Genomic DNA, 12,970 nt, shown 5'->3' with positions numbered 1-12,970 from the left:
GTTGATGGAAGAAATTTACTGGCAGTGTCCAATGCATTCCTGTGTCACTCGGTTGAGTACTTGGAGGTGAGTGGGTGGGGTTGAAGATGGAGGAGAAGACTTCTTTGATACTAAACACAGACTAAAAAATCCTGCGTAGTATGCCTTCAAAGATAAACTAAGTTTACTAGTGTGTGGTCTTGCATAGTGGTGATTACTTTGTTTATGACTGCATCAAAAGCTAAAACGACTCTGAGATCCTTTCATAGCAGGGTGGTGTGCTAAAAGAGCATGGTTTCTTTGTATCAAAACAATTTCCTCATAATCATCATCATCATCATAAGTGAGAGAGCTACCATTGAGGGACACGGTGACATATTTCAGTTTTGGATGACAAGAGGATCCAGTTGTATGCATACAGGACATACAGGTAGTTTGGGAACAGTCAGTCATGCATATACATTCTGAATAAAAATGTTTTTTTGCATTTTTGTTATTAAATAATTATAATAATTAATAAATTGTTATTACATTTGCAGTTGTCCTTGTAGTCTGGCATGTTCAGTGTAGTTGTGAAGGACTTGGTCTTGTTACTTGTATGTTGCATTTTCAAATCTTAGGTTGACTGCTAGTTATACCCTAGAGAAATGTACTTTGACTTTCTTCAGTACAGTACTAAAATAGGCATTCTTTTTAGTATTCCAAGTTCACAAAGATTTTGGGAAGAATGCTTTAAAATGAAGTATTGCTTTCGGCTAAAATATCTTCATGGAATAAATTAAACCTTTTATCACGCTAGATAAATTTTATTGCTTTTGTGCTTAATGACATTTACTGTATTTTTGTCAATGTTTTCAATTTATGTGAAATTGTCTTATGTCCTTTTGTTTCAGTTTTTGCAAGCTATCCCCTGGGCTAGGACTGTGTTTGTTAAAGTGTTTTAAATCTCACTGAGATTACTCTAGTTAAATAAATGATCAATATAAATTGTTAGTATGTTAAAAATGCTTGCCTTGTGAGTAAGTTCCTGTGGATAAGACTGTCTGCTAAGCATGTAATTAATGAATAGCCACACACTAACAGAGCCACAGGAGGGCCCAAAGCCTACAGAAGAACCCCAGAAGTGTGTGAAAGACACCACTGGATGTGAGCGATCCCCACGAATACATTTTTCGGGTCGCTGATAACCCCTGCACCCGGGAGGCGTCTTGGATTCAGTTCGTTTTCCAGACAGGCGAGCTCTGAAACCAAGAAAGATAGGAGACCGGGCGGAGGCCTGGGGCTGTGACTTCGTTTTGCCGAACCGTCCCCCCTGACGATCCGTTCCAGCGCTCGGCGGGCGTCCGATGGCGGCGGGCTCGGCTGGAGACGCGCCGCGTTCGCGCCTCTCAGCGACGGGCCGGCACGCCCTCAGCAAAGCCGCGAGGGCCGAGCCGTCGCCATCTAAACGCCCGGAGCTATTTTACAGCCCTGCGTAGGGCTGTGAGCCGAAAATCACTCTGAATTATTCAGCTGCTGACGGCGAGGACCCCCCCATCACTCCCCCCGCGCTCCACATAGTGCTTACAGGGACACATCCATCAGTGTTGGGGGGGGGACGCGATCGTAAATAACCACGGCACCCCGTTCATCAGTCATCGTTGACTTGGAGAGGAAGGAGAATCTGAAAGAGATATCCAGGACAATGAGATGGCTGTTTTGGTTTTGCTTTTTTTTTGTTTTGTTTTTTTTTTAGCAAAATCATTATGTGGAACTAAGTTTTGAATGTGTGTGGTGAGTTTTTGTGTGTGCCTGTATCTATACTTATCTATAGTCTTGTGTGTTTGTATGTACACGTGTGTCCATTTTACCTGTGAGTGTGTGTGTGTGTGTGTGTGTGCACGTGCATGTGTGTGTGTGTGTGTGTGTGTGTGTGTGTGTGTGTGTGTGCGTGTGTGTGTGTGCTGTTTTTTCAGAGTGGGGTGTGTCCACGAGAGTTAGATGAGCTGTGTGGCTTCCAGACAAATAGTTAAGCGTATTGGCTATGGGCGCCCCAAGATCTGTGGATCAATACTGAAGCTGAGAAAGGGCAGTCTGTCTGGATCAAAAAGCTTTTTAATTGGCTTAACTGGGGAAAAAAGGGAGGTGCAGCTCACCCATTGCACCCCATTCTAAAGCCAGAAGCAGCCATCATGGATTAAAAAGGCCACTGCATAATTTTAAGTAAGTATATCAGTGCAGACATGTACTGTTCTGTACCATTTTGTGCTGCAGTAGCACCCCAGACTCATTTTGTGGTCAAATGACATTTACCAGATTTTCATTTAACAAATTATTTTTAAAAACTTTTAATAACTTGTTTATAGCATGCAATGTGTACTGCTAGTCTCAGCTCCATCATATTTATACAGTCTTGCTTCTGCTGTTATCAGCCTCCTCCACATTCATATGCCCCAGCGGTGCGTCCAATCAAATTACCGCATGAGTCTGTGTGATGTCATAATAAGGCCTTGTGGGTGCTTCTGGTGAAGTCCAAAGTGGTGCAGTGTTTACCCAGGGTTACAGTCCACATGCAGATTACAATAATGTGCTTTTAAGGTGAATTCCAAGTCAGTATTGTTTTGGCACATTCAACCCATGTAGTCTTTAACTGACGGCCATCAGCACTTATCATACAGCAACACTCAGATTGAGAGTCACTGAGGAACTATTAGGGTAAAAACAGGAGGAATCTATAACAGACACCACACGTACTGTAGTTTGAATGCCTTGGACACGTTGCAGCCAGATAGCAGCATTAGAAGCACAGCTTATGTGTCAAGTGTTAATGCGTGCACCGCGACGGTGGCACTGATTTGATTGTAACAGCCAATCTCTAGTGGCATTCGGTTACCATTTTAAAAGCACTTGTCGTAAGTCGCTTTGGATAAAAGCGTCTGCCCGAACGCTAAATTGCAAATCGACAGAAAGAGGAAAGAGGTGCCGTGGAAAATGGTTTGGGGCTGGAGGAAAGGGGCGCTCCTATCAGGGCTGTGGCTGCTGACGCACACCCACCTTCAGAAATGGGATGTGCGGTGGAGGGGTTGGTGCGGGGCGCGCTGTAATCCGAAAAGCCTCATTCGTGGAATGTCTTGGGGAGACGGGTGGTCCTGCCGGAGGTACGTCCTCCCCCTCCCCAGCGTATTTATCCATATCAGCCTGGATCACAGGGCCTGTAGGAACAGCCTAAAAGCTCTTTTCACTGTGGGCTTTTGTGTCACTGCCACTAAACGTACACCGCACAGATAATAATAAGAGATGGAAACAAAAAAAAACATCCATCATTATTCAGTCTTCAGACTCAGTGTCTGTTGTGTGTGGGTGGAGCAGATAACCTTTTTCCAGAAGACTTGCGTACCTGAAGGATATTTCTCCTACCAGCTGTGCATGTGTGCGTCTGTGTTTGTGTATGTGTGAGCGTGCATAAGTGCGTGTGCACATTATGCATGTGTAATAAGTTAGAGATTTGCCTGAGACCTTCGCTTTACCACACTTTACTGTGCTTCACTAGCAAACTAGCCCAGCTACACCCACTACATTAGCCCTCCTCTGCCTTCTCCTCCCTTTGAAACCCTGCAGCAACCGCTTTTCCTTTACGATTCTGATTGGGGTCACGGCAGCAGTGTAAGAGTAAGATTTGCCTGTGTCTAAAGTGGAATTTTAGCCTGGGCCTCTCACTTATCCCAGGATTCCATTAGCTAAAGGAGAAATTGCCCCTAGGCATGGGCAACACCGTTATTTTGGAATTTGAGGGTTGCGTCACCAGAGAGTGTTGTCACGGTAACCACACCTTTACTTCACCGCACCCTACTGTGCTTCACTAGCGAACTAGCCGAGCTACACATGCCTGTTTGTGTGTGTGCATATATATTTGGATGTGTATGTTTGCGTGTGTTTGTGTGAGTGCATATGAGCTTGCGTGTGTGTGTGTGTGGGCAGGGATTTCTGTGTGTGTGGTGGGAGGACATTTCTGTATGTGTGTGTGTGTGTGTGGTATACAAGAGTATAAGGGATGCATACAGAAGGGCAGATAGGTGTGTGTGTGGAATTGATGGATGCCATCTATTCCCATAATTTTATGAGCTCAGGGATAGACTGACGCCGGGACTCTATGGCATGATATGGGCTATGAAGTTTATTGCAGGGCCATTGTAGCCTCTGTGTGAACGCCTGCTCGGCTTTGTGTTTATTTCAGTTCGTGTGGAGATGCTCATGTGCTCAATGGGAGATGGGAGTGTTCCGGATGGTCTGGTGCCTCCAACTGCTCCTCATTTTCATAGCTTGCGTTGATCTGTAAAAAATAAGCATACATTGAACAGTAAGCAATGCGATGCACATTAAATTGGACATTTTGGTCTGCCGCGCTATTATTTTGCCAGTGTTTACACATCGCCCTGTCCCAGGAGTGCGAGCGTTTCAGTTGATGAGCCATTCCGTTGATAGGAGACAAAGCAACGCCAGCGCGCAGTGCTCCTGCTGAAACCCAGCGGGCCACCAGGAAATGAGAGGAGGACCCATTAGGCCATAAATGGTCACCCTCAACATTGTTCCCTGTGCAACTATGGCTATGTATTATCTTACAGATCCACAGACTCCGGAGGAGCCAGGGAGCAGCCATTTCGGCTCTGCCTCTCTTTCGTCCCTTCCGCAGGGAAATGAAAGGCGCAGGCGTTGCGCCTCGGACCATTCAAACGCCCGGGCCGAAGAGATACCTGCGCCGTCGCAGGGGGCGGGAGGGGAGATCAGAGGGCTATTGGCATCTCTTTCCCAACCAAAATCTTAGTGTGCTTGCTTGGTGGGCGGAGGGGCTGGATTGGGGTGGGGGGCTGTTGTGATGCTTCCTTTCTGTAAACTCCCCCAGCTCTGGCTCTCAGCTTTTGGATGGAGAGTATGCAGATTAATCTGGTAATAAATGATAAAAATCCATTAAGACTCAGGGTCCTGGTCCATTAGTCAGAGAGGCATTGATCTGTACGGCTTCCCAAGATGCAGCATCAGCTGGTGTGATATTCTCGCAAATAATGCATGCATACGCACACACACACACACACAAACAGTAAACACACATATATAGTACAAACCTACACACATACGCAGACACAAACATGAGCACAAACACAATGGGCAAAAGTCATAAATTATATAAAACACAAAATACCCCAGAAGTAAATGCATCCAAAAAATACTTGTTCTAATAAATACAACAATAAACTACAGTATTTTCTATCTTGAACATATAAAAATGCATTTCTTGAAAGCATTATGTGTAGTTGTAAAATACCTACGATGTAAATTTTTGATCGATAACTTCCCATTACTTTTCTGCATATATATTTCCCATCCTGGTCAAATGGGAGAGGCTTTTCTAAAAGCATGACACAGGTATGCAGCACCTCATTATCTCCATTAATAGCATGCCATATTTTGTAAAGCTTAGACATACAATTGCCTACCAGCACAAATCTCTTGACTGCAATGAAGCATACAATAGTTCATTGTCTTGGAAGAGAAATAATATTTATAATGGCCTAATTTCCCATAACCTTTTTAGCTCTAGATAATCTTAAAACCATAGAAAATAAATTGTGCAAGATGATATTTGTTACTACGGTTTGGAGAAACTAGGCTCTGATTAGCAATGACTCAAGTGACAAACATCATTCTTGTTTCATTTTTTGAAACATTTATTTTTACTGCACAAAAATGTAATGAAATTATAAGAAATCATTTGAAAAGAGCTGTGTGTATTCACCCACTCTTGAATTTGGCGAGGCCAGTCAGGTAGACATTGTCAGCTACTTAGCTAGGTAGCTAGTTAGCCACTTTGTAACAGTGTCTAGCGAGCAGGTCAACACTTGCTAGCTAGTACCCAATTTTCATGTCAGATGTTCAGTTTGCACTGCAGGCAGGACTTGGTCATTTTTCTATCAGCATCGAAGAGGGCCAACACACAGGAGTAAAACAGCTGAGCAAGCAAAAAGTTAAACGTCAGATTTTGAAATAACATCCTAATCTTCTGATAAGATCCGTGTTTTCACATCCGAAAAGTAAAAACTTTGTGAGTCTGCCTCATTTCTGAATGATTCATAATATGCCGTATGAGAAGCAGATAAAATAATCCAATAGCCAGATTACAAAATGCAAGTACGGGAGGTGATTGTAGATGGAACAGAGGGAAGGGAATGCAAAGGCTTTACTTCACTTCTTTAATAGATAGCAGGGACACCAGGATGTATTTTTTGTATTTTGAAAATACTGAAATACCTCTTTTTGAATTATCGCATGATGAAAGCTGCATGAAAATGTTTCCAAATTTGTGTGTTACAAATGGCAAAATACACAATTACATGTATTAGAATTTCTGCCCATCCCCCATGTATCACACACACATGCACACATCACGAAGGTACGATTTGCATTTTAATATGTACATCTCTACTTAAAAATAGTATTTGTTGTGTGTGTGTGTGTGTGTGTGTGTGTGAAATTAGCAATCTTTACTCTTAAATTACCCCACTGAAAAATAAAGCGTGTAGACACAGGCTAATGTATCTGGTAGCACTCAGGTTAATGTGTTTTGTAGGGTCATGTAGGTCGTGTCTAATTGCTGTGCCATCACTAGCTACGTGCCCATTAGCTTGCCACAGTGAATTAACCTAGTGGTGCTACAAACAATCACATTTATTTATGTTTCTACATAGTTTTCCTCAGGAAAAGTGGTCAGTTTTTTGTTTTTTTTTGCTAATTAATTTGCAAATTAGCCATTTGCCGTAATGCCCATGTAGCCCAGTTACTTAGCCTTTCCCAAAGTGTTCCCAAACTTTTAAAAATGCTAGGGTCTATCATTTTCTACTGATTTTCATTTTCTGTTTCTTTTAGTCCGAATTGTGAATCTTCTTTTGTAAAGCTTCCGAGTTTCACCCTAATGGAAATGTAGTTGCTGTGAAGGTCTCTGCTGTGTGGCGCTCGCAGATCCTCTGATTCTAATAATCCTGATGCAGACACGTTACATGGCTCCCGCTTGCTTAGCAGATGTTCTTTCTGGAGAGCTTAAGAGGAAGTTGGATTTACAAGGCCCTCTCTGGGCAGTATCCCTCATATATTTTACAGCATTTAATGCCTGGGACAGTCCAGGTTCAGTATCTTACCCTACCGGACAGCATTGATGTTCTACCTGAGATCAAACCAGTAGCTATCCCCATGCCTGTGGCACAGAGGATATGACAAACGCGAAGAAATAATGTGCTTGTGTGCCTTTTGAACATAAACTGCTTAGACGTGGGTGATATTTGTAAAGCCACAGTCCTCGCAAAACGTGCTTGGGGAGAGAAGGCCGGTTAGAACCCACGCTTCGCTGAGCCCGAGAAATGAGAGCAGGGAGGTAACCTCTGCCGTGTGCCCGGCGCAGTCCCCGAGCTTTCCTCTGCAGAGCTCAATCAGGCTGTGATTAGAGACCCAGGCGAGAGCCTGCCAGATGGAACCCGCTACGGGTCGTGTAATGGGCCCTTCTTCATTACGGTAATGTGAACAAATAAATGCTGATGCCTGTTTGCGTGCGCCAGCCTTTGCTTTTATTCGTCCCCTGCTGACGTTCCCGGCTCTGCGCCCTCCCCCCTGTTTCTCTCTCTCCTTTCTCGCTTTCTTTCTCTCTCTGTGCTCTCGCTCTCTCTCTCTCTCTCTCGCTTTGTGCTCTCGCTCCCGTGCCCGGATGAGTTTCAGGGGGCCTCTCCCCCCATCCTGCACTTGTGTCCCCCGATGGCGCTAAAACAGTTAGTCGCTCCTAATTCGCTGGAACCATTAGCACAAACCTAGCCAGGAGAGGGACTCTATCCCCAAAGCGCTCTAAGGCCCTCTGAACAAGCGTGCACAATTGAAAAACTGTCCCACCAACTGCTGTGAATTTGTTTTCTGTGGTGTGAGCAGAATGGAACTATGTTGTAAAGTGCATTTGCTACAAAGACATTAAGAGGGGTCAGAGGACTGCCCCTGGCTGTTCCCTGTGTCCTCTCCTCCTTTCTGTTAGTTTGTTTTATCTAATCGCTTCTGTTTTTTATCCTAAAGGCTGAAGAAAAGTCATTCTAATTCTATTTAAAATGTTACAAGGTCCTTATAGAGTGTAATGGCATACACCTGTCCTCCCCACTGCCACACCCTGGTTGTGACCCTGACAGTGAGGGTTTCTGTTCGGGTCGCGGTCATCCACAGTTGCGCCACCTCCTGGGCGGGGGGGGTGTTCTTACAGTGCTACACCTTCGACGTCCTCACTGCCGCCGAAATCCTCTCGTGTTCGTGAGTGGTTTTCCCGGTTCTTCACCTCAGTGTTCCGCGCACGGCGTTATTTCTCATCACCGGCGCAGAGACAGTGGCGTTTCCATTAGTTCGGCAGACGTGATTCTGCGTACGAGCAGTCCCCGGGCCTCCGGTGGTCCTCGTCTACCCGTGTGTCGCGTGAGCGTATTGTTTCGATGTTTCTGCCAAACGGGTCCGTAACAGAAACAGGCAGAGGCCGTTCATCAAGGCTGTTGCTCTGCAAACTCTGAGATGGTGCTTGGAGCCAAGCGTCTGAAGCACTCAACGCAGGCATCGCTTCGGCCAACGGACTCATTTGCGGAGCTGAATGCCAAGACATGCGCCGAATCCATGCTCTTGCATAACCCCTCTCAACCACTCCAGATATTATTATTGGGGATAGTACGAATAATTATTGACATTGGCTGCTGTTACTGTTTATGGCCAGATGATTTTGGCTCATCCAGAGTAGCACGTGGACTTGTTTATTCTGTGTGCTTTTTGTTCAGTGCTGAATGTTCACTGCAGGAATTCAAGTAAAATTGCGTTCTTCAAGAGAACAATAGCCTCTCCTGGGGTTCAAACCTATCACCTTCTGGTGATTTCTGAGTCACTACACTGCACGCCATTGACTCGGGTACACCTGGCAGCGCATTTTACCCTGACTGCTATGTGTGTATGGGTGTGCGTTGCGTGTGTTTGTGTTTGTGTGAAGCAGTGAAAAATGCTCCATAGAAATGACCCCATTTCTATTGCCGAAGGTGTTGTGTATAATTTTGTTCTCAAGGTAATTGCTGCTATCTATGCTATCCCGTCCACCCTTCCGTCAATTATTAATTTCTCCGTCCATCCATCTCTTCCCTGCCCCTGACCCCTGTTCTCCGGCCCGTGTCCCCCCTCCCCTCCCTCACCAGGTGCTGAAGGGCAGTAAAAAGCTCTCCATGTCCGTTCGCTCCGTCGGCCGAATCCCGGGGGGCTACATCACCAATCACGTCTACACCTGGGTGGACCCGCTGGGCCGCAGCGTGTCCCCGCCCCCGGACCTGCCCGAGCACCGCAGCGCCACCGCCAGGCGCTCCGACGGCCAGAGGCGGAGCCACCTGCAGCTGCTGCAGGAGGGCGACGAGAAGAAGGTGGGTCCCTCTCCGCTGGCTCCTCCCACTGCCTGAGGCAGGCAGGAAGAGTAGTCCGCCAGACAGGAAGTGCTAAACTAGACCAGGAAGTCAAGAGGGGTGAAAAGCGCATTATCGTTTTACTGTGCATGTTTTGATAGCTATATTCAACAGCAGTGAACTCCCATATTAGGTATAATTAGGGATGCTTGATAATGTCTGGGTAATAATATTGGATGATACCAATATCAGTATCATCAGTTTATGGCTGATATGATGAAGCACCATTCTTGCTCCAGGGGCAATGTGTTTGGTGCCCTTCTGATGCTGCAAATTAAGTCAAACTGTTCCAATCTAATGTAAAGTCTAATCATAGTCATCTGAGCTGCTGTTATTTTTTATTTATCATTTCTCATGTTTACAACTCAGAAGCAAAGCTATACACTTAGTAGCTCCCTAGACTCATGCTCAGTAATAAACTGAGAAAGCTGAAATATTGTTATACAAAAAATGATTTGTTACATTTTTCCTTTGTAAGTTCACAGCTGTACTCTTACACTTCTATGAAATGTGATAGCAGTTTACATTATTACTATAATATAAAACAAGGAGGTATTGACATTAGCCAATATGGCCAGGCAAATATTGGCTAGTTCACTTTATAAGTGAGTACAGCTTAATTTCTTAATTTCTGGCCCTTAACTCTTGAGTTTTGCACGTTTCTTGTTTGGTGACAAGAGTATAGAATACTGGAAGTACAGTAGCACTACGATGCAATGCTGTTGATCTGTCAGGAGTGTGTGGGTGAGATGCAGGGAGGTATAGGTACCAATATACCCAGCCACTCACTCTCCAGTGTGCAAGCACACACACACATGCATAGTCGTCCTCTTTTCTGCGTCAAATGGGGGTAAGCCTGTGTAATCTCCAGCAGCTCACAGTATCAAGAGTGTACGGTCAGGGGAACCTTTCACTGATGAGAACAGACCTTTCACTCAATTCCCACTTGTCATTTTTCCTGCATCTACCAGACAAGAAGGAAGCTTTTTTTTTTCTTCATATGAGCACCTCTATATTTAAAGAGCACAATCTCCATCTATTAAAATGACAGTGCAATTTGTCTTTTTAATGAAAGCCACAAAAGATAAAACACTTCATTTAAAGTTGAGGAAATCCTGCCCCAAACACAACTCATTCCAAGTGCGCAATTTCAGCCTCTATTTGATGTACGTGATTGCCATTTAACAATTGATCTTTGTGATATGATTTGTCCTTGATTTTGTGTTGGAAATGCAATGAGGTTATTTCGCCGTTAATTCATTGTTTGTTGCACTAGGAAAGCAAATTTTGTTTTTAACATGAATAATAAAACAACTCTAACTCTAACTCAGCCTAATTCCTTTTTTGGATTTTTCTCTGTAATTACCCTCACGCCTGTGGGCATGTTTTATGATTTTGTATATAAGGCTTCCTACTGAATAAAACTGTTTGGCTGATGAAGCAGCATGCCAGAAAAGGTTTTAATCTTTAGCCTTAATCAAAGTGAATATTTTTAATGGATGTAATTACTTCCTCTCTGCTTCACACTCCTATTTTTAATCCGTAGGCTGAAATAATAAAGTCATTCGCTTCTTTTAAAAAAGAATTATTGTCACAGTCCAAGGTACATTGTCAATTATTCACGATTATTCTGTGGCTCTATTTTGTTTAGACTAGGTGCTTTGCGCCTCAGATATTTTAAGCAGTTTTTATTCCAGATGTGTTTGTACCACATTCCGGAAGCATCTAAACAAGCATCTGCTTTGAAGCGCAGTTTCCACACAGACAGATTGTCAGTGATAAATGAACTCTGTGGAGTTTCTTTTACTCTTGATAGAGTACGTTTTATCAGTTTTTAACTCTTAATGTTTAGAGCTGAATGCACACTGAGCTGAGAGATTTGTGGCGACAGAGGGGCAGGCCACAATTAGGAACGGGGAGACTGGATGGCCAACTCATATGAGCAGTTGCTGTCGTGTGATGAGATGCTGCCACACAGACTGAAAACCTCCCTCCCTGGGCAGTGCTATGGCCAGGTATTCCCATCTTGTGGCCTTAAGGGCCGCCCAATCAGAGTTCTAATCCTGACCATGTGGTACGTCAGAACACACTCAGCGAATTAGTCATTCCGAAATCCTATTATTTTCTTAATACTTTTATACTTGGCCATCCAGGAGAGAGAGAGATGTGGCTACCGGCTGCCTTAAGCAAGGGTTAAGCAAAGACCCTGAAAAATAATTGAAATCAGTGAAACCTTCCTTAGAAACTCAGGGCCCCCTATTAAATGAGGATATGTTAATCTAATCACCTGTGCCTGTGTCCAGCCTGTCCAGATGGCACAGTAATGAGTGGGTCTGCACAACACCTGCGCTAACTGCCCATGACCAAGGGGGATCAGTCCTTAAGTTGTTGGGGTTGGGGAGTGGGGGTGGGGGTTGGCAATGTTGGTGATTTCCCTCCCAGGCAGCAGTGCCGTGACCTCCGTGTGCTTTCCTCAGGTGAATCTGGTCTTGGACGGAAGCCGCTCCCTGGGGCTGATGGTGCGGGGAGGGGCGGAGTACAATCTGGGCATCTATATCACCGGGGTCGACCCGGACTCCGCTGCTGAGAGTGGGGGCCTGAAGGTAAGGCTAACACCAGTCTCTGTCTCCCTGTCTCTGTCTTGCACTGTCTCTCTGTCCCTCATTAGCTGCCTGCCTTCTCAATCTCTGACAAACAACCACCCCCCCCCCTCCCCCCCTCCCCACACACACACACACACACACGCATTCGGATTTTCACCTTAAAAAGAACCTTAAATAGATTCTCAAATGCTGTGGTGAAGACTCCTGACACTCCTGTGACAAAGAACTGGTTGGCCTTTTTCCATTTCGGTATAGCAGTACAGTAAAGCTGGTCATAAAAGTACGCTAGGACTTCATATATATTTTATTGTTTCCTGATAATACTGCAGCAATGGGACACTTTTGAAAGATGCCGTTGCTGCTGCCAAGATAACCTGAAGTCAAATAAACAGAACTCCATCATTGTGCTCACTTGGAAATCTCTCAATACTTGCCCCTCCAGCCAAACTGAAATCTCATTTTTACTCTGACGATTGCCAAGAAAACAATATTCCTTAATTGGAAGAGTAGAGGCACAGACAAACTCTCCACTGGACAAAGGTTAAATCTACATCTCATTAGAAAAACTACAACAACCTCTCTGAGAAGCCAAAATTCAATGGAATTGGTCCACACACACACAGACACAAACGCACATACACACACACACACACAGACACACATGCAAACACACACACACACACACACACACACACACACACACACATACACAAACGCACACACACACACACACATACACACAGACACACATGCAAACACACACCCTCCAAAACTGTCACTCTAACCCACTCTGATGCAATAATCTAAGTACTCCCCATAGAAACTGACATATTGAACTGAAATCATGTTTCATTCACTTTTCCCCTTATAACACTTATCACTTGCTCTGATACTAACAAAGATGCAATT

The 12,970-nt window shown here is 44.6% G+C and overlaps 1 protein-coding gene across 3 annotated transcripts in view; it reads left to right on the top strand.

Moving 5' to 3' along the window:
• LOC135265143 (whirlin-like) overlaps positions 1-12,970 on the top strand; it is an 82,246-nt gene that overhangs the window by 26,732 nt on the left and 42,544 nt on the right. For all 3 annotated transcript variants that reach the window (XR_010332867.1, XM_064354469.1, XM_064354468.1), the window contains exons 2-3: positions 9,201-9,419; positions 11,936-12,061. Coding sequence is in view for 2 of the 3 variants with exons in the window: in XM_064354469.1 (XP_064210539.1) it covers positions 9,201-9,419; positions 11,936-12,061 (345 nt within the window). In the remaining variant the exon portion in view is untranslated. The remainder of the gene's footprint in view (positions 1-9,200; positions 9,420-11,935; positions 12,062-12,970) is intronic.

The sequence above is a fragment of the Anguilla rostrata genome, chromosome 10 (genome assembly GCF_018555375.3).
Source record: "Anguilla rostrata isolate EN2019 chromosome 10, ASM1855537v3, whole genome shotgun sequence".
In the NCBI taxonomy this organism is placed as follows: domain Eukaryota; kingdom Metazoa; phylum Chordata; class Actinopteri; order Anguilliformes; family Anguillidae; genus Anguilla; species Anguilla rostrata.
This window is presented reverse-complemented; position numbering and strand designations above follow the sequence as displayed.